Source organism: Scleropages formosus, chromosome 21 (genome assembly GCF_900964775.1).
Source record: "Scleropages formosus chromosome 21, fSclFor1.1, whole genome shotgun sequence".
Lineage (NCBI taxonomy): Eukaryota > Metazoa > Chordata > Actinopteri > Osteoglossiformes > Osteoglossidae > Scleropages > Scleropages formosus.
The window spans coordinates 18,219,590-18,240,450 of NC_041826.1; the positions used below are offsets into that span (position 1 = coordinate 18,219,590).

At 45.1% G+C, this 20,861-nt stretch overlaps 1 protein-coding gene across 13 annotated transcripts in view; it reads right to left on the bottom strand.

Annotated features, from left to right (window-relative positions):
* Positions 1–20,861, bottom strand: part of magi2a (membrane associated guanylate kinase, WW and PDZ domain containing 2a) — a 132,270-nt gene continuing 111,409 nt past the window's right edge. For 4 of the 13 annotated variants that reach the window (XM_029247208.1, XM_029247205.1, XM_029247212.1 and 1 more), the window contains 11 exons: positions 17,854–18,046; positions 15,440–15,481; positions 15,089–15,204; positions 14,501–14,693; positions 13,147–13,446; positions 12,204–12,389; positions 11,687–11,933; positions 10,784–11,003; positions 9,159–9,302; positions 6,307–6,445; positions 1–2,468 (listed from right to left, as the gene is read on the bottom strand). In XM_029247208.1, the coding sequence (XP_029103041.1) occupies positions 1,717–2,468; positions 6,307–6,445; positions 9,159–9,302; positions 10,784–11,003; positions 11,687–11,933; positions 12,204–12,389; positions 13,147–13,446; positions 14,501–14,693; positions 15,089–15,204; positions 15,440–15,481; positions 17,854–18,046 (2,532 nt within the window). In that variant the 3' untranslated portion in view covers positions 1–1,716. Of the gene's footprint in view, positions 2,472–4,750; positions 4,840–6,306; positions 6,446–9,158; positions 9,303–10,783; positions 11,004–11,686; positions 11,934–12,203; positions 12,390–13,146; positions 13,447–14,500; positions 14,694–15,088; positions 15,205–15,439; positions 15,482–17,853; positions 18,047–20,861 lie in introns of all 13 variants that reach the window. The other 9 variants (XM_029247217.1, XM_029247214.1, XM_029247209.1 and 6 more) reach the window with 7 other exon arrangements.

Below are 20,861 nucleotides of genomic sequence, written 5' to 3' on the forward strand. Positions count from 1 at the left end.
CAGTCAGTCAGACATGAAGAAAACCTTGGTGCCTTTCTATAGGGAGACTCAAGCTCGCCACAAGGAAAAGCCCTGGTGTGCAGCAACAGGCTATATACCTCTGCACCATCATGTGTGTCCACAAAGGGGTGCTACAGATTGCTGTGTTTGCACCCTTTCTGAGTGAAGCTCAGGGTTTTGCCCCTCCCCCGTCCCATCACGTCACAGAACCCCAGTCTCTCCAATCTAGCTCAAGGTTAAAGAAGAGACCTGCAAAACACTGAGCTGGACCACCAATCTGCTACTTCCTTCCGCCGGCAGCTACAATGAGCTCTTCGCCCTCACAGAGATGAGAAAAACATTAGTGCTCCCAGCGACCATTCCATTCATTCGTCCTGCATTTTGGGTACTTGGAACATGTAAGCGATAACAATGAAACAGAGCTGGCGTAAAGCAATGAATTCCGAGAACAACATTATTTGGTGCAGTCTGACTTTGTGGAGGTTGCTGACCTACGCCGAGACACCGGACGTGTAACCGGGAACGTACAGGAGAGCATGAGGAAGAAAGAGTGTATCGCCCGCGACCGAGCCGCTCCGTTCTCTCCTTACACTCGAAGAATGGGCCTCGCAGCATCGTCTGTGTGCGCGCGTCGGCCACGATTCCACTGTGAGACACACCACCCCGAGCTCTGCACTTACCCCTCCTCTTAAGGCACTCTGCCCCACCTCTCGTCGGCCATTCGCCCTCCCCCCTCCCCCCACCCACACCCTGGCTGGACGATTCCCACCACAGTGGCTTGGCTCATGAACTACAGCAAAAACTGAGACCTAATCACTCAACAAGCAGAATCTGGACAATATGAAGAGAAGTCCGCTTGTGTCCAGTTGTTCCTCCTTCCAGCGCGTCCTCGCAAGGCCGTCCCACTGTGGTCTGAGAGACGGTGGAAAGACCGGTCCATTCAGCACCACGCTCCATCACTCATCTCCTCTGGCTTGAGCAGTGTCTCAGAAAGCGCTAGTACGCTCATCTGCTTACACTCTGAAATGATCTTATTTACATGGTTTTTTCATATATTTATATATCTATATCTATACATCTAGAGTACTCATTATTAGAGATATCTTAGTGCTATCGCAACAGTTTTGTTTAAGGCAGAGTTCTGTTGATGGACAAGCTCCTTCGCGTACTGTATGCTCGTTGATTTCATTACTGCACTTCAGTGATGCAGATGCAGATGTCACGCAAACCCGCTTTCACACTCTGCCTCTTCGGACAAAGATCCTTCATGTAAGCAACCCGAGTGCAAACAAGAGTCGGCAGAATGCCAGCGGTGACCGTCCGAAAGAACGACCCATTCCCAGGGAACTGTCCCACTGAGCTGTCATGTGACAATATTCTGTTTGGATGTAGCACTTCAGCACTAAGACCCCATCATGCTGCAAACATTCAGTTTTTTTTTTTTTTTTAATTTAATTTTTTTTAAAATAGATGTTTCCAGTTTTTAAGGTGGTGGGTGTAATATCGCAAAATAATTTAAAATACAATATAAATTAAAAATTCTCAAAAATGTGGAATAATTCCTCTTGCATCTGGCATCAAGTGGCAGAGTGTGGAGCAGGTCTGTGGAGCCTTGGCCAGGTCTAGCCTGCTTTGGAGCGCTCTGGTCTCATTCCACCCAGTTTGGTCTGGCCTGTCCTGCCCTGTCTTGTTCTGTCCTGCTGAGTGTTAATGGCGTTATCTGCTCACAGTGGATGTCCCGGACCGCAGTGTGCTCGGCAGCTTGTCCGATCCGGGGATCTTCCAGGGCCCTGGTGACACGGTGGCCTTCCTGCCTGCTGCGGTGCCACCACTGTCGGTGCCCTTTGATGTACGGCAGGGATGGCCCTTGCCGGGGACTCTGTCCATGTCCCTGGGGCCGGGCTTCTCTTGCACCGGCTGGTTTGTGCTCCCCCCATTGCTCTGGTTGCCCCCATTCACATTGGAATTTGTGTCCAAGAGCACAGTGTTTTTCAGGGACTGTGGCGATCTCTTCTCCTCTCTGGAGATGGCACCACTCTCTGCTCCTTTCTTCTCTTTGGACCTTCCCCTGGATCCTCTGATAGGTTGGGGCTCCTGAGCCTGCTCACCATGACCTGTCAGGCCCTCGGTGATGCCCTGTTCAGCTGCACCCCTGTGCCGGCACGTGGACCTGCTGCCCTCCTTCTGCTTGCCCCTGGAGCTGGTGCTGGTGCTGTGTCCGGCTAGCCCCCTCCCCAACCCTGCCTGCTCAGTGCTGAGCGGGTCCGCTATGCCGGGGCTCAGTGAGCACTCCGTCTTGCTCTCGCGCGCCGACTCCCGGCCCACCTCCAAGGGGAGCAGGCGATGGGGGTCAGCGGGCGGGGCCGAAAGTGATGAAGGTGATGGCATGGTCAGGGCATCAGGGGGAGGGGCTACTTCCGACAGACTTGGGGAGGCTGCAGGCCGAGCATCCCAGGAGGTGGGACTGTCTACTGGGGAACAAGAGTACGTGATTAGCGGCAGCCAGAAAAATACTAACACAGATACACAAACATGCTGATGGGACGGGGCAGAAAGGAGGGGTAATATGATTCTGGAGCCCAAGGGTGAAACAACAACGGGTCCAATACACCAAATGGTTCATTCTGGGCCACCACATGGTTAGGAAGACCACTGCAGCGTGTCAACCAGGACAATAAATCTGCCGAATTCACGTGTACATTGACTAACCTGTCAACTGCAGGCTACTCTCCATTCCATCTCAGAGCGAGATGTGATCTTATGAAAATGCAACCGTTTCCACCAGCACAGAGACATGCGCTCGTCTTGCATCGCACACGACGGCTCAGTCACACTGCATCCTACAGCTCCTCTCTACCATTCACCATCCCATCTCACAAACACACAGGGTTCCCTTCTACCCATCAACTCCTGCTGCATGTCCCAAAGTGACATGTAGTCATCAGGCATGGACACCGCACCCAGCTGGACCGGCCCTCCAGAGGGCAGTGGTAATCCCTGCTGTGACCACGGCCACTCGTTCAACAGGGACGCCGCACTTGTGCTGGGCGATTCCTCTAATCACAGTGTACAGCTGATGACATCAGCATGGGGTTCTGGGACGCATTGTTTGACCTGATTTGACCCCACCATGGGGGGGCCCTTCACTGCCATGTACAGTTTGGCAAGTCATAATAAAATTAGTTCATTACCACTTTCTTAAACAAAGGGTAGCTAATTAAAATTAACCTACGGTTACCTTTAATACTTCTCTTTCAAAAGGAGAGAACTGTAATGAGCTCAGGAGGGATGTCACCTCATCACGTTTGGACCAATTTCGTTCTCATTTTTTAGTGCTATCAGGGAATCTGCCGCGGTCTGTCAGACTGTGAAAAATCTCGGCGTGTCACCGAAGTGAAGTGTCGGCTCATGAAGACCGAGTGATTTCGCCAGCGAAAGACATCAGTCGTCTGAAGTATTCATTTGCTGCCGAAGCAATCATAGACAACGGTGGAAGGAAAGATTGAAAAACTGATCTGATGACATTTCATCAGTTATTAATTGACGGCAGCGCTTAGGAAGTCCTGATTCTGTCTGCACTACTGGGTCCGATGCTGTCAGCAAGACCCTATCTTGATCCTCGCACACTCATGTTCATCCCAAATAGATGGTCCGCAGCGGTTTGTGTAAACGGCTCGGATGGGCTTATCTGGGCTCAGAGAAATATGAGCGCTCTTGCTGGAACTTTCTCATATTTCACAGGGCTCTCCACTGGACTCAGGCCGCAGAGGCAGAAATCCCCACAAGATCAAATTCATCCTTTTGAAAAATGCCTGCGAATCGTGTAAGAGGCAAAGAGTAAGCTAGAGAAACAGAGAGAAAATGGGCTGCAGGAAGCATTGCGGTTAAGGGCATGCACGGGTTCACAAGCAGCGCCCTGCTGTTTTACATTTGAACAAGGGATTTAAACTGAACGGTGGAAAAACAATATGTGGCTACACCAATAGCTTAGGTACAAAACGATAAATGAGACAATGGCGTACTGCAATAAGGACAGAAAGCATGTCTGTGAAGTTTCGTGTCATTATGGTAACCACAGGAAGCTCTCTGAACACTGCACTCAATGAGGTTTATGAGCTCTAGGTCGGGCATTAACACCTCCTCCTGCCTGTGACCGGAGGGAGTGCCGCTGGCCTACGAGAACAGAATTGCAACCCCAGTCTGCAGCGGGTGCCTTATCGATCATAGGGGGACACAGCTGGTCGATATCCTCCCAGAAACCTAAGGGCTTACAGTTCTGTGATAGGACCAGTGAATAAACTGTTTACTTTCATACTTACCGACAATTCTTTTTTGACACCTCTGAGTTCAGATGCAGTGTCTTTGTCCTCATACGTTTGGCCACAAAATTTAGAAAAAAGAGTTGGGATGTGAATAACTGTAGAAATCCCTTTGTCTTTGCATGGAAAATACACTGGCATGGCAAAGGGTCTTTCGCCCAACTATATGAGCAACTCTGCATTGTGAGGCCCACCCATGAAACCGCCATCCTAGGAGAGTATAAACAAGGGACTTCGGTGCTGTCAACACACGTAACCTGATTGACTTTGTAACCACAAGATCTCAACAGGGCTGTGGAAAGCAATGCAGCCAGAACCCACACAAAACAAAACACACACATCCAAGTAACACACCAGACAAAACAATCGTGTTGGTACCAAGGTGACCAGAGTTATTGTGGAAAGAAGAATGCATGCGGTGTTTTACAAACCGTGTCTTTAGAGTGGCCCATTAGGAAGAAATAGGGGGAGCCATGCTTGTCACCTTTCATGCACATGGAGAGGCTGGGAGGTACCATTCCTAAAGGAAGGGGAGGAACAGCCTAGACCAGTCATTAGAGTTAAACAGGAGGCACAGAGCATTAACTGGTTAGTCAAGAAAAGAGTTACTCTAAATAGTACCAACTAATGACAGGGCACATGTTGTCAGAAAAGGTTAAGACATCTTGTCAATATAATAGGCATGCTACTTTGTTTAATACAGGGGCGTTAGAGAGCACTGTACTATTGATTACTGGAACAGTGTGATTCGGAGCAGAGGAAGACTCACCTGAGGTGCCATAGAGGCAGACTGGCATTAAAATTTTAGACATATGAGCAGAAGGATCACACTGTCATTACAACACATTTCATTCACATCACGCCACACACTCAGCATTCATTTTGTTTAAGTACCATACTAAACAACGTCAGTTCAACACGACTAGCTCCGAATATGTGATCTGACTAGTCTTAAATAAAGTCCATACTGCCCTTATAGCACAGGTTGGAGGTGAGGATCTATACCATATAGCAAGGGGTCAGGTATTAGATCTGTGTCGCTGGCATCTGGATTCATGACCTTGGAACTTTGATTCATGATAAAGCACATCCATTTGATCCCCTCTCATTTAACATAACTAAAACAAAATAAAATACAGTTCACTGGGTTCTCAATTTACAAAAATAATAAATATAGGGCCTGAGATAGAGAATAGTGTGGACGGGATGCTAGTGCATGGCAGGAAATTTATTATCTTCTCCTAACTTGAAACAATCCGTGCAACATTTGTCAGCATCTGGTCACTTTCAGTGTGCTCCATCTATTTAATCAACAAGAGTGCAATAACAGAGACGTAGCTCGTTACATTGGCTGGGTACGTTCTGATATAGTCATAATACAAAATAAGATGTAGTATTACGTTTTCTTTTTTAAATTAACTTGCTTCACTAAAATTATTTTAAAATGACTGAAAATAAAAATAAATTGTCTCCATAAATTCCTATTTCATGCAAAATGTTCACTGATTTATCCCCTAATGGTGCATCCTTTGTGATCTTATTATTGATCACAGAAACTCAAACACATTGTGGAAGAGTTAATAAGTCAATTAGACACTTCTGCTGTGTTTCTATTGTTTGGGTGCTCTTTACGGCCAATAGGATGCGGGAACGCTGGTGGCATTTGCTCCTCAACAAATTTTTGAAAATAAATGATAAAAATGCAATTAAAAATAGATAAACTGAAAAAATGTTCTTATCATCAAACAATCTTAACTTTAATGTGCTTAATGAGGGCCAGGTGTATAATAAAGACACAAAATAATTACAGTTGTGACAAACTTATTTTGCAGAGATTTGTAGAGGTCTTGATCCTATCAGCTACATCAGTTAATAGGTGAAATATAAGCTAAAGTGGCAGGATAGGAATTAAATCATTATTTAGTCTGAAACTTTGCACTCTATGGAAGAAAAAGAGCGTACGCAGGAAGACCCTGAAAGCACCCACCATACTCCGGGACTTGGCCCGTGCCCCTCTTTAGTAGCAGCCGCACTCTGCGCCCACCCGACTTGATAAGCTCAATGGCACGGGTGTGGGTCATGTCCCTGGTGGTCTCACCGTTGATCTCTATAATCTGGTCCCCCACCTGCATAAAATGAAGAAAAGTAAGTTCTGACTCTGGCAGGTCAGTTCCAGCTCCTGCAAAATGTACTCCATTGTTAATACATTTTAAATACAGTACACCGATGCTGAGGTGGGCCAATTTATGATCCTGAACTTTTTTATACTGTTTTTCTGTAAAGACAGGCTTGTCTTTGTGTTAACTGCATGTCAATGATAAATTGTCCTGACACCACACATGCCCCCCCCCCCCAGGCGCACATTTGTGACAAGAAACGACAAAACTGTGCCTTCTCAAGTGCTGCTGTTTGTACACTGTGATCAATGCACCATTTACCATGTAACATAATAACAGCTGATCAGTCAATGAAATTTCCACTTCAGTATAATTGGGATCTGGTCCCTTGAAACAGCGTGATCTCACAATGACTTTGCAAAATCGCCCAGTGGATCGATTGTTCCAGAGGAAATTGCTTCATCTCTCCAGGACTCCCTTACTGATTACATAAACATACAGTTTCACCCATTTGCTGTTTAATACATGACAATAGGATCTCCATTCATTTGGAGGTCACACTATGATCACTCTTCATACTTTTTACCTTTCATATGATCACAAGTCCTAATGAACTATCATTAATGGTATTGATCTATTATACCCAAAAAAGTTATTCAAGTCATAATTAATCTCCATAATTACTATCTATATAGCCATAATTATTAATAGGTTATTATTCTGAGTGCAAAATACTTTGAATAGCTAAAAACGTATTATGTTTAATATAACCTTCAACAATTTTTCATGCCTGTCTCAACAACTCTTAGCACTGATTAAAAGATAATCGTTCCCAAGAGTGTGTCGCTGCAACTTCTGTTTCATGTCATTTTTATGCAGCTGCAGCTGTCGGCTCGCCTAGTCAAGATGAAGAGCAAGCCTTCCTGGGCTCTTTCTACGAAACTTGCTGCTGCTCACTTGCAGCAAGACCAGTCTGAACAACACGGCCTAACGACATCAGCACTTTCGTTGTGCCTTAAGTGGGAATTGAGGGGCTGTTGACTGAAGGGGGATTTTGTGCTATTTTCCAAGCTCTCCAAATGACCTCATTGCTCAATTGAAACAGACAAAATAAATCAATGGCTGCAAAGTTTAAGAAACAAAGACGAAAATACCACGGTGTGACACAAAACATTATCTCTGCAGTGCAAGACTGTAAAAAAGAGTGAAGAAAGCATTCCACTAAGGGTGAGTAAATGGAGGTGCAAGAAATGTGCTACCGGGACTGGTAGGTGCAACTGAAAATTGTTTTAAGTGTGTAACATGACCCCTTAATGGCTGATGAAGTTAGGAGGTGGTGGTGGCAGGAAACGGGGGGAGTTCAGGATCCCGTTACAGGCTGATTTCACTAATGTGTAAAAGACCTGCCATGTGCAAGAGTCAGAAGGAGCCAATTACAATAATAAATGGAACAGCCCCCCCACTAATGGTAGAAGTCATCTCACAGTAAGACTGGTTCTGAGAGTGATGAGAGGTAAGTCATTAAGAGCCTTTGTGATTTCGGCTGAGGTGGGACATTGTGCCCATTAAACCAAAAGCGCTCACAAGAATCATTCAACTTGCCAAGCTTCTACCCCTCAAATGAGTTGTACATCTTGGAGCTATGGCAAAAAAATTTTGGTTCTGTCAACTCGCAAAATATATACAAATGCATTATTTTTGCACTATCACACTGACATAAAATGCCAAATTATCAGCACAAGCCATTTGTACAAGATTTTGTACTTCTGGTTACTGCTTCCACTGACAGTGATGCAACAAACGCACTGAATAAGCAACAACAATCGCTCAGATTAGCTACCACAAAAGCAATCTAATCACATGGAGCCCACAAGGTCATCATCAGATGATTAGCATGCTCTCATAGCAGAGGAAAACATGAATTTGGCTCCTGACTTTAAATGCAAGAGGCAACTCTTTTTGGCAGGCTTTGGGGAACTGATTACAGAGATTATAAATCATTTTAGATACACTGCCGTTGAGAGAGAAGATGAAATTCCACCAAATCTTCATCTTTCTTCTGCTGGCTCTGGTAACCGGCTTGTGGATGTGTATTTACTTCACTGTAGAGGCTGGAGAATAATGTCCCTCAAGGGTATTTACAGGCATTATCTATGACAGGTTCATTACAGATAAAAAATGTCCTGTTCTCCGCCACCATCAAAGAGAAGGGTGACTGGAAGCAATGACTAGAGTAGACCAGCAATGATATGGCCTCTCATACATCCAGAATTCTTGTGTCAGAAAACATTTAAACATCCAGTATTAGCTAGGCAAAAAAAACCAGAGAGCAGTGCACTTAATGGAAAATGCAGAGGTATTTAGACCTTTGGGTTTAATACTGTGACAAGAATGGAATGCTAAGCCCATTTAGTAAATTTTCAGAGGTAATGCCTTGATTCTCAGAGCAAAATAAATCTGTTATTAAATTAGAGGTTGCGCTAAATCCATTTATTTCTTTGTACAGGAGAAAAAAAAAAGGTTTGAGAATCCAAAGTTAACAAGACCGCTTTATCTATCTCGAAAGCACCACCCAAAATAAAGGTCTGTGCTGGGTCAATTCAGATGACTGGCTGCTAACCAAGCTGCAACGGCAGAGAAATAAAGAGTACCTGGGGGGAAATGCATCGACGTGTGGGACTTGGCAGGACACGAGTGCACTAGGGAGTGGGGGGGGGCTCACCCTCATCCTGCCACTGCGGACTGCAGGCCCGTCGTCAGCCAGCCGCAGCACAAACAGGTCCATCTTGTACTCCCTTCCACCACGAATGCTGAAGCCAAAGCCCTTCATACTCTTCTCCAGCTCCACAGTGAAGAAGTCAAAGTCCTGAAACAACATTACCATCGTGTCTCCCAGTCGCTATCGAACTCTGTTTGCATTGTTTATGGACCAAGGCTGAAAAAGTCCTTTTCCTAACACTTGAAAACATGGTACTACTTACCCTGAGCAACTGCAGTGAAATTTGCAACTATATAAACTGATTAAATCTACAAATGCAAAGTTAGCCACTTTCTGGAGGAAAGGATCAGCTAAACATCTGAAATATTTTTCAGTGTGATTATTGATCATCATAAAGAATGAAGTTGACTTTGAGACATGCTGTTAATTTATCTCTACCAAACATATGCAGTATAACCTGTCACTTCTGTACACTGGCAGAGTTAACTGTGACTCCCTCTAAAATGGGATCTAAAACAGTCCTCTTACTAATATATATATAAAATATTAAAGTGTCATGTATGCAGTGGACTAATGGAAAAACTCATTAATGAGGACCAATGTGTCATTTAAATGAATGAAAGAAATGCAGACAATCAAATTTTTACGTTTTTGCTAGGGTGCCTGAGATAGTTTAGGCAATTTTTTAAGCCATTTTGAATGAACAAACAGGAAATACACAAAATTATGCACTGCTGAAAGTATGGATTTACAAACATCTAAAACAATCTGTATACTACAAGAAAATATATGCTCTGTGAAGATGGACATCCTACAATAACAGTCCAAAAATCATTTAATCAGCTACATCTCATTTAATGTGCTCTTATTTATAATCATAACAGCACAGAATATCTTTCCATCCTTAATCTTCTTTTTTTTTTTCCATTTAACAATAAGTTACATTTACTGTAGTGGAGTAAATGTGTTTAGAATGCTTTGTGTACATTATGACAGCACAGTGAATTGTAGCAGCACAAGGCAACAACAAAAAATGTATCACTATAAATGATATGTACCTGTCAACCTCAACAAAGCAACCTTTTCTTTTTTCTTTTGAAAAGTGAGGGCTTTATATTTTCAAGGGTTCTTGCTAGTTCGTTATTAAATTGAATATTGAGGCAGCAAAGAAAAAGCAGAGGTCTATCATTCAGCTGGATCCCCAAAATGGATTGTTGTTCTAACTTTCGAAGTTATGTTCTTATGTATTTTATTGTGTTAAATACCCTGTTTCCTCTCAGTGTTGTACTAGGTTGGGGGTACTTTAATGATGATTTAAAAAACTTCAGGCGCACACTTGAATGTAATGTACGTATGCTGCCATTTCTTTTAGTTGCATGGATTGAGTGGTTCTCTCTCCCATGTATCTGATGAGTCTTTGTCAAAGCTGTGATAATGTTGTGCTTTAACAGTGAGTGCCTATATTTTAGTCTCTCAGTCACTACACTAAGGGTGTACTGTCACTAAGTGAGTCATGCTCTCTCACTCTCCGTGGGTGGGAATCATGTCTACTAATTAGGTTACCTATACAGTATTTCTTCCGGAGCATTTAAAGAGCTATTTCTGTGGTTCACAGGCTGTGATCTCACCTGTGGCTGTCTGTAATCTGGGATTGGGAACTGCCGGGCATCAGGGGAATGTTGCCTGTAGTCCAGCAGGGGCGGATGTCTGTAGTCCAGCGTAGGAGGTTGTCTGTAGTCCACCACAGGAGGGTGTCGGTAATCCACTGGCGGCTGTCGGTAGTCAGTGAACGGGGGCTGCCGGATGTCGGGTTTCACGTCCTGCCTTGCCTTCACCTCTGACCTGTAGCTGCCAACCCACGGTAGTTAACGGCAGACCACACAGAAACCTTTTAGAAGACTGTGAAGGCTAAAATAAAGAAGGGCCACACCTTTCAATAAGAAGGTACGGGTGTTTTGCCACCTGCTTTAAACCCTGGCTGGTGTAATAAAGCACCTGGACTGACTTTTTATGGTGCAGAGCCAGCTTAATTTTCTGCAAGTTAGTTGGATAATAGCACTGGGTACAACAAATTATCTTTCCCTGTCAACAGAGAATAAATAGAAAGCAAAAATACGGCTATTCAAAACGCATAAATTTAAACAGCTGGAAACTCTAAAGGCAAAAATTTTCATATTGCATTAAACATTCCCCCCCAAGCTGAGGCTCATAAATGATTTAATGCCTGCTCATAGGCGTGAAAGAAGTAAATAATTTAGCACTTGGTAAGAGGTAAGATATGTAGCTAACACAACAGAACTGGACAGGACCCTAGATTACTGCACCTTTATCTTAGGTCTGTCAGGTCTTGAATTTACCCAGAAAAAATAAGGGAAAACAATGAACAGGCAAGGCAGCGGTGTGAACTACACCAAAGATTAGTCTTACAATCTACTCTTTCCACTGACACGAACACAGTAGGCTGGTTCAACTGACACTTGTGGAGCAGTGCACCAGAAGCGTGATGGGCAAGCAGGGCTGTCTGGTCTTACCTGCTTTCATGACTGTAGAGCTGGGGTGGAGGGGCAGGCACCTGGGTAACAGGGCTCTGCTGAGCCACAGGACTGGCCTGAGTGGCAGGGCTGGTTTGGGGAGCAGGACTAGGTTGGGGAGCAGGACTGGGCTGGGGAGCAGGACTAGGTTGGGGAGCAGGACTCTGCTGCTGGGCTACAGGACTCTGCTGCTGGGCCATAGGACTTTGCTTCTCCGAGCTGTGTGCCGATGGGGGGCTGTTCATCTCTGAGGCATGCAGGGTGACAAAGTGCAACCATTACACTCCACACCAGACAGAGTGGATATGCCACAGCCCAGAACAAAACTATAATCAAGTGACAATGTACATCCCACAATGGGACCACAAACAATGTACACTTCCACACAGTATCAAAAGGCCGATGTTTTATTCTGTTAACACTGAGACACAGCTGAGGAAAGGCACTACCAATCAGCCTGCCGAAGAAAGTGACACAGTAACTCATTCTGGACAGAGTAGGACAGAGATGCACTGACCTTCCTGTGGCACAATTCGAAGCGTAACACTAAGTCCTGCGTCCTTGATGAGTTTAACGATGTCAGCATGTGGCATATTGATGATGGACTGGTTGTTAACGGCCAGGATGCGGTCGCCCACCTTAAGCTTTCCGCAACGGTCGGCTGGGCTGGCCTCAATGATGCGACCGATCTTGTGGGGCACAGCTGCAGAAACACACAGAGCAAACAAAGTGGAACGTTACATGAAAATACACTACCAAAGACTGAGAATATGTGAGAGCTGTGGAGGAATATATATTATTGAACAGTGCCAAGTAAGAGAAGGAAAAGTATATTTTTTTTAAAAGTAAAAATATCTCACAGCAGTCAGCTTTTAAGTTCATTCCTCTCCCTCTTGAAGTTGGGTAATTCTGACTTTTTCAAAGTGCAAGTTCTATAAAGATGCGTTTGGGAGAAAATGTATGGAAGTACTATGGCATGGTGGTGCAGCGGGTAGCACTGCTGTCTCGCAGTGCCTGGACTACTCGGGTGCAAGTGTGAATCCAACTCAGCCTTTGTGAATTTTGCATGTTCTCCCAAGATCTATGTGGGTTTCCTCTGGGAGGACACTGATCTCAGGTTGACTGGTAACTCTGCCCACAGTGTATGCACATGTGAGAAGACAGAGTGTGTGTGTGATTTTCCTGTGATGGACTGGCATTCCATCCAGGTTAACGATTCTGAACTGACTGGATGGAGGATATGGAAAGAAAGGTTCACAAAGAGTCAAGAAGCATCATTTAACTGGTCAAGTACATCATGGTTTTGAAGCCAGTCCTTTTCAAAGGTTTTTTTCCAGAAAAACTGATGGCTTACTGTAAAGTAACTTGAGGATATAGAGACCGTAGCTCTTGAGGTTTGCACTTTGAAGAAAGGGCCACAAGGAATTCTCAACAGACTGCCAAGTAATGGGGATACTCACTGATAGTCACGCTGGACTCTGGGCGGTTCAGCGAACTGATGATGACAAACCCAAAGCCCTCATTCTCTTTGCGGTGGATAACAACGTCGCTGGTCTGCATGCCCTGGGGTGGGGTAACCTCTGGGGGGTTGGGGCCAGCGCCTGCGGCTGGGGGAGGAGCTGGGCTGCCTCCGCTGCCGCCACCACCGCAGTTGCTGGGAAATGAGCCCGAAGCAAAATCACTCCTTGGAGAGCTGTGCTGTGTCGACACAGAGCCTGGGCTCCGGCCGTTCTCAGGACATGGCTCGCCTGTGGGTGGCGCTGGGGAATCAAAGCCAAACAGAGTGTGGATCAGCGGTCAGGCTGATGTATGGGCGAACCAAGGAGTTTAAATCCCTGTTAGTTACTGTGATTGGTACTCCATGCCATATAAAAATAAAAATGTGAAAATATAATAAAAATCATTCATAAAAACCTACATAACATTTAAATATAAGGGACAACAATATATAAGAGAGATCAGCAAATTATAAGTCTCTGTTTTCCAGAGCTTATTGTAACTGGTATCGATTCTATTGGTAACAAAACGGAGTGACACCACCGAGCACAGGTTTTCCTGATTTCCCAAAACATCTCTTTCAATGAACCAACCAGCAGAGAATCAGGGCATCACAGGGATACAGAGGGGATGAGTCATGTTGGATGACCTCACCTTTGATAAGAGCCAACTTCCATAACAGGAATATCAGGGGCATCAAAGACAGACAGCTGGGGAGCTGACAGGCACTAATGAAGAGACCTGAGAGGGGGTGTGTGTGATAATCTCTTTACGAGGTGAGTTGGCATTCCCACAGCCCTGTGTTTGAGGGAAATAACCTGTTGGGGAGGAGGAAAAGCAGTAGGGGCATGGGGGTGCTGAGAGGAGTGTTCTGGGAGGGCTGAAAAGGACGTGCTGTTTCACAGGATGGTGTTCATTGCTCATTTGCTAGATCCAGCAGTGTTATCAGCAGTGTTCACACGTCACCTCCGCTGGTGAACCGGACAATAAATCTGGAGAAAGCCAGAAGACCATAAAGAACACCTTTGCTGGTGTTTCCGGGGAATTCTTTGCAGTGACGATCTGATCGAGGAAGTCTGAGGATAAACTAGAAAGTTCCAGAAAACAGAATATGTCCAGTGCTCTGAACAAATGTCGAGATGTGATATCTTAGCAGCAGTTGACCTGGGCCTTACAGACATCTTGAGGGACAGGACTGCGACGGCAAACTGCTGAAGAAGGGGGAACAGCAGCTGGAGACATGATATCCAGCAAGGGCCCTTTAAACTATGAAAAGCTGGAAATTAAAACAAACTTCTGAGCGCAAACTGCTCTCACCTGCTCCCTGAACTCTCCTCCGCACGGTCAGGTTGACTTGACCATTACGGGCAGCCCCATGCATCAGGTCAATGACATGTCGGTGTGTCTTCCCTGCCACTGGGATCCCATCTACAAACAGCAGCTCGTCCCCTGGACGAAGCCGCCCATCTCGGTCCGCTGGACTCTTCTCAATGATTGCTCCAATCAGGATCTGTTTACAAGAACCACAAGCAGCATGAGAATCCTAGAAATGTTAAGTATCAAGTCAAAGGTAAAGAATGAAGAATATCTATGCGGATCAGGGAGAAGGAGGTGAAAACAATGGTGTTTACAGTAAACCGAGTAAAGAACAAATGTGAAAATTAAAAGGAAAATATACTGGACATGGAAAGAACTGAATGAAGTACAAGTACCATAGATTAGTGGTTAGTTCATCACACCACTAACTTCTTTGTTAGCTTACACAACACTAATGAAGTAACTGGATGCAGATGCTACCTCCTCCTGTCTCTCAGAAAATCATGCTTCTGGTGCTACCTACTGTTTCCAGGGTGGGGTGGATTAGTCAACAAAAGCGACAGGGTTTTAAGCCCGTCTCATACGAGCCTTGTCACGGGTCTCCGGACTCACAGGCTGTCCTGCCTCATCTCCCCCAAGGATCCGGAACCCGAACCCAGACTTCTGCCGGCGCAGGTGGACATCTATGTCCTGGTAATCTGGCCCTGGTGGATCCGCAGAGCACAGCGGCAGCACTTTCACAAAAAAGCTCACACTACTCATCTCCTTTTGTGTCTCAATGAAAAGGTTTTGCAACTTTGGACAATACAAAGAAGAGTGGGACAGTAGCTGGAGACTTAGGTGCTGGGAGTGACAGACAGCAGGTGTAATTGGTCTGTAGGTTTAACTGATATCTAGGTGTACACGATGCACAGGTGTATGAGGCCTGCAGGTACTTGCCAGCGGAATCCACTCGGAAGGCTGTCCGTGGCAGGCCGGGCTCTGCATCGAGAAAGGGAGGAAACAACCGTTAAAAAGAACAGTTGAACAAGGGATGAAAGTGCTCACACCATAAACTGCACACACAGTCACATCAGGAAGCACTATTTGCTCTTTGGAAGTTTAACAAACACCTGAAATAGAAACTCCATTCACCTCTAATAACTTCTAATGTTAGAATTTCAACACAGGAAGATTCACCGCATATGCAGAAACTTGTTCAGAGAAAGAAAACCAGATTTTATGCTATAAAGAACAAGTGAGGGATTGCACTACAGACATTAGGTAAAGAGAACATGGATATGTGGTTTTTAACAGTCAGCCCATTTATCTTGACTTAAAAGAAAAGGTTCTGCAAGAATTGGTTCAACTTCCAGAATTCATTTGACCAAAGTCAAAGTGTGTAATTCATTTTCATACTTCTCAAGGTTTTGGGATTTTTCTGTTTTTCACTCAAATCATTAATAAACCTTCAAGATTCAGCAAAAAATAATAAGGGCATTTTTTTTTAACCTGCTAGGGACAACATTTACACAGATGGGTGTTCTCACAAAAAAACACCTGATGTTTTACCACAGTACCCACATACAGCACACCACAGCCCCAGTTAACATAGAGAGTCCATTTCCTAAGTGTGACACACACACACATGTCCTTTGTGGTAGGAAGCAGACAGTATGACATCGCTGGCAGGGCACTAACCCAGACCAGCCTGCGCCCGCAGCCAAGGCCCAGCTGAGGCCATTGTGCCACAAAGGACACCCTTAATTGAACACCTGCTTCCCTGAAAGTCAGTTTCTCATCTCTGTCCTCAAAAAGGCAAATGTCAGCTGCATTATAATGACCAACACAGTGTCATGCAGGTGTACTGCACTGCCATTACCCGCTTAATACCAGGGTAAGGAGAATAGCTGCCTGTAGATTACCGCAGTACTAACAGGGGCACCAGCAATGTGAAGTGCGTAACTAGAGCCTTGGACTGCACTGAGCGACATAAATTTTTGTCTTCAACTTGAAATGACATGTCCTACTTATTTCTTTCTTTTTACACAACGTTCTGAGCATGGAGATCTGCTGAAGTGAGATGAAAACATTGCATAAGAAATGGTAAGGAAAAAAAGACTTTCTCTGCTTTGTCAGAGTTCAAGGCAGGCCACGTTACGGCAGAACTGAAGTGCAGCCTGTTGTTCATTACTATGGTAGGAAAGGAGTATTCCTGCACAGCAATGGCAAAACCACTCAGACCATTCCTAAATCCAGTCATGCTGACCTAGGGCTGACCCTGATCCTATCAGAAAGCACCATTTAACACGTTAGGCTGCTGGCTGCAGTAAAGACCGGGACACTAGGAGATGTGTTTGAACGCTGGTGGGGGTGCCGTGGGGGGGACGAGGGCTGCAAATTGCCTGAACCAGAACGCTCCCGACAGACCTGTCGTCCTTCATAAAGGTCACCTTATGTAACAAAGAGGTCCACTCGTCTTGAGCCAGCCTGCCAGTAGAGAACTAGTTTCTTGGAGTTTGTCAGTTGCACGTCTGTCATCCCCCACCAAAACAACACATAGAACAAAGTTGTGGAAAAACCTGAAACAGCAGCAGGAAGTTGGAAAGACGACGGCCTTACATAAAGAACTATAAAGAGAAACACTGATTTGAGATTTAAGGGGGGTGGGGAAATATTCATATTTTGTGGGTGCAAAACATGTAACAGATCTGATAGAAGCCAGTGATGAAAAGGCAACTGCTAGTCTCTAAGTCCAAAAGTCACTGGCTTTAATTTCCAGGTCGGAGAGCGTGAAGAAAGCTGAAGGGACAACCCTGCTGCCTCAGATCCACTCCGAGAAAGGTTTGTACAAACTTTTGGAGAATCAGAAGAGAAAGCAGAGTTTCCAAAGATGGCCTCCACCCATGCGACATCTCAACTGAGGTTTGGAGGCCTTCTTGAGTGCTTGCTTTGTACGCGATACCATTTAGATGCCACAGTATCAGTGGGTAGATGACCGAAATGAGTAAGGGCAGAACCTTGGTGGTATAGGCAACACCTCCACAGCTCCAAGTCTTACAAACAAGAACTCTAAAGAAAGGAGACTGAGGTGACAACACAGTACTGCAAAACTTACTGGCTGAAGGAATTAAGCATTGAGCGATGTGACTGAACAATTACCGACAATGGAAGAGGACTACTGTAAACAAAGCACATTTTTGGACCTTAACACCACCTTTAGACACATTCAACATTTTTCTCTGCCTTCTCTCCATTACTAGGCAACAAATATGAATGCAGATGCACAGAAAACACTGTGCCCTGTTCACAGTGAGGGGGAGTAGAAAAAACTTCAACATAAATGTGAAGTGGTGGGATGGTTGGTTACTTACGCCTACTCTCATAGATAGCCCTGGACTTCTCATAGAGGTCATAGGGGTCAGGCTTGTTCAGGTCAAAGCCCTCGGTAGAGTCAGGGATGGAGGCCCTGTGCAGGTGGTGTGTTGGAAAGGGGACGCTGTGAGGGACCACAGGGGCAGACAGACTGGTCTGCGGGCTGCTCTGGAGGTCCCACTGCTCCAGCACCTGTGAACACATCGGCATTCGTTCAGTGACCATCTTGCATGGTTGCACCCCTGGTCCCAGAGGGGGGCCTCTGCATAGGGTGAGCAGCTGGGAACCTTTACTTGGAATCCTACAGCAGACAGAGAAGGATGTGGGGATGCTTCTACTTAAGCTTAATGCTTTGTGTGCATCATCTCCAGTCTTCATGTCTTCAGAGCAGATCTGTGATGAGTCACCGACCTTCCATGCCCTGTCTGTGTTGACAGCACCAGTTGAAAACATGACTCGTGGCCTGGGCAACGCAAATTCAAAATCCCACCACAACTCAGTTTCCCACAGTTTGGGGCTGCCTTGTGATTCCAGAAAAGTCTTTGTTCCTCTTCCACCAAGGGTCTCTTCGAGAAGCAGGGGTCCTGCTACTTGAGTCGAGAGATCAATGGGTGATGTAAAGGCAAATAAGCTGGCTTGGGCACGATGACTAAAGCCTTCTCCCTGCTGAGAGGAGACCCCAAACGCTGGCTAAAATGGGCTTGTGATTAACAGTCAGGGCAAAAATACAAACCCTAACAACTTGCTGGATTACTGGTGGTCTTGGCAGAGCAATCACATTCAGTACCACAGGAAAACATGAGCACTGCAATAGTTACAGGCAAAAATAGAGATGAAGTAAGAATGGAAAAAGTTTTGAAAGTCCCTCCAGTTTAGTGCGTTAGTGTAGCAAACACAGAAACACTCCATACGCAACTACCTTCTGGTCTTACTGCAAATCCACTTTCTGAAGACCCATTTTTTCACTCATAACCTTGAAAGTATCCAGCATCTACTGTTCTCTGTCACTTTATCATAATTTTCATCATATCTTGCTGTGATCTTAGCTGTATTTTGAAAAGTGTGATTTTGCTACTTTGGCCCAGGCAACTGTGCCCATCTAACCCTCATCTGACCTTGTGTTAACTATGGTACTAGTACTTCATCCTCAATTTGATCTTTATTTTTTCTACCTTTTTCACACTTTTGAACTGTAAAAACAGCATTGTAAGTTGACTCAGACAAAGGTGTCAAATAAATATAATAGTAAGGAGCAAGTCAAACTACAGCATAATGGCAGAAATGGAAAATTTTGGCCCTGCGGATATGTACCCTTGTTTGTTTCCAGTTCCCAGAGGTCTGCTCTGGTGTTCTCTGTGATTGATGTCTTTGTTCAGTTCACTTCTGGACGTTTCTGCCTCTCAGCTCACTGCAGTGATGCGAGCTGTACTCACAGCAGGAGGGAAAACTACCCCAATATGATGGAAGTCTGAAAATCTCTGAAAATACCATGCTATAGCTCAGGCTTGAGCCAAGGGGGAAGGGGGGGAAAAAAAAAAAAAAAAAAACACCTACATCCTTTTTCAACCATGCTTCAGCTTCTACATTAAATTCTCTGGACAGAAGGTCACCCTTTGGGGCAAGGATTTATTCTCAGAGATGCTGATTCCCACTCAGTGGGGCTCCAGACAAAGACTGCAGTCACCTCTGGCCACAGAGAGGAAAAACTGTTCAATGGTCAGATTGTACTGGAATCAACTAGAACAAGATGTGAAGAGAGAAATCAAGGTATTAAGGCTGCATTCAGTCTGACCCATAAACTAGTGGTAACAAAGACCTAACACTAATGGGATGGTGGATACTGGGGTGGATGTGAAATTCAAAAGCCACATGAAAACAAAAGCAGGGGCCAAAATTGGTGTGGTGTGACGGCTTCTCACTGGAAACTTCCGGCAGCGAATGTGGGTTTGCTGGTTGGCATGGGGCATAACACACATCTCGTCCATCCAGCCCCAACTCCTGTTTGGTCCCTAAAGCATAGGAACAGCAGCCTTTCCTAGCAGCTCCCTCTCGATGCAGCTTTGAGGAACTGTGTCGTAGCTCCTCCTTGCCCCCCAGGCTAACTTGCTGCAAAAGACAGAGGATGAAGGAGCATCGGTGACAGGAGGTCCTGGCGGGCCATTGGGCGGCTGCACTTGGGCTCTGTGCTCCAGGCTCCACTTCCTGCCGTCTCAGAAGAGGGGGCTTTGAAATGCTCTGCTTTACATCCTTGCAAACATGCGATTTCCGGCTGCTCCCATTCTGGTTTCACAATGGTTCTTTTTTACTTATTTATAAATAAAAATCAAGGTTGGTATGGAAAGAGGGTCTTGGCTAGGAAAGTGAACCCCAAAAAACCTGCAAAAGTCTCCTGTTCCTCACAGCATCCTCCACAACAGCAAAGGCAGACTGGCATCATTTTCTTATATTTGACAGATGTACATTTTACATCTAGGCTCTGGGGCCTGGCAAACTCATTCAGGGCTTCAATCAAGTTCTAACACACAGTTGAAACAAAGACCTTGGATCTAAACAAAAGTTTGTTATTGAAACCATGTAATAAGAACAAGCAATAGATCAAATCAAAACCCAAAAATGAAATACAAGAAGGCACAAACACACACAGCACTTGCTCAGGTACTCAGGTTTACTCTCAGTATGGTTGAAAGGAGAGAGATTTCAAGAGCACTCCAGTCTGAATGAGCTCCCAGTTCCCTTGGGAACAGAAACGGATGGACTGCTCCAAGCATGCCAAGTAAGCATTGGGTCCATAGATGCAGAATCGCTAGATTGGTTGAAGCAGTCTAGGATGGACAATGTGCAGCACTTCAAACATTCAGTGTATTAACCTACCCCTATAAGCTGCCTTGGACAAAGGCATCAGAGAGACAAATAAAAATAACAGAAGTAATAAAACAAAAAGTTATTGTGTACCTGACATGTAAGGTGTGGAATGAAAATTTGATTCTACAGCTTTGGTATGTCTATA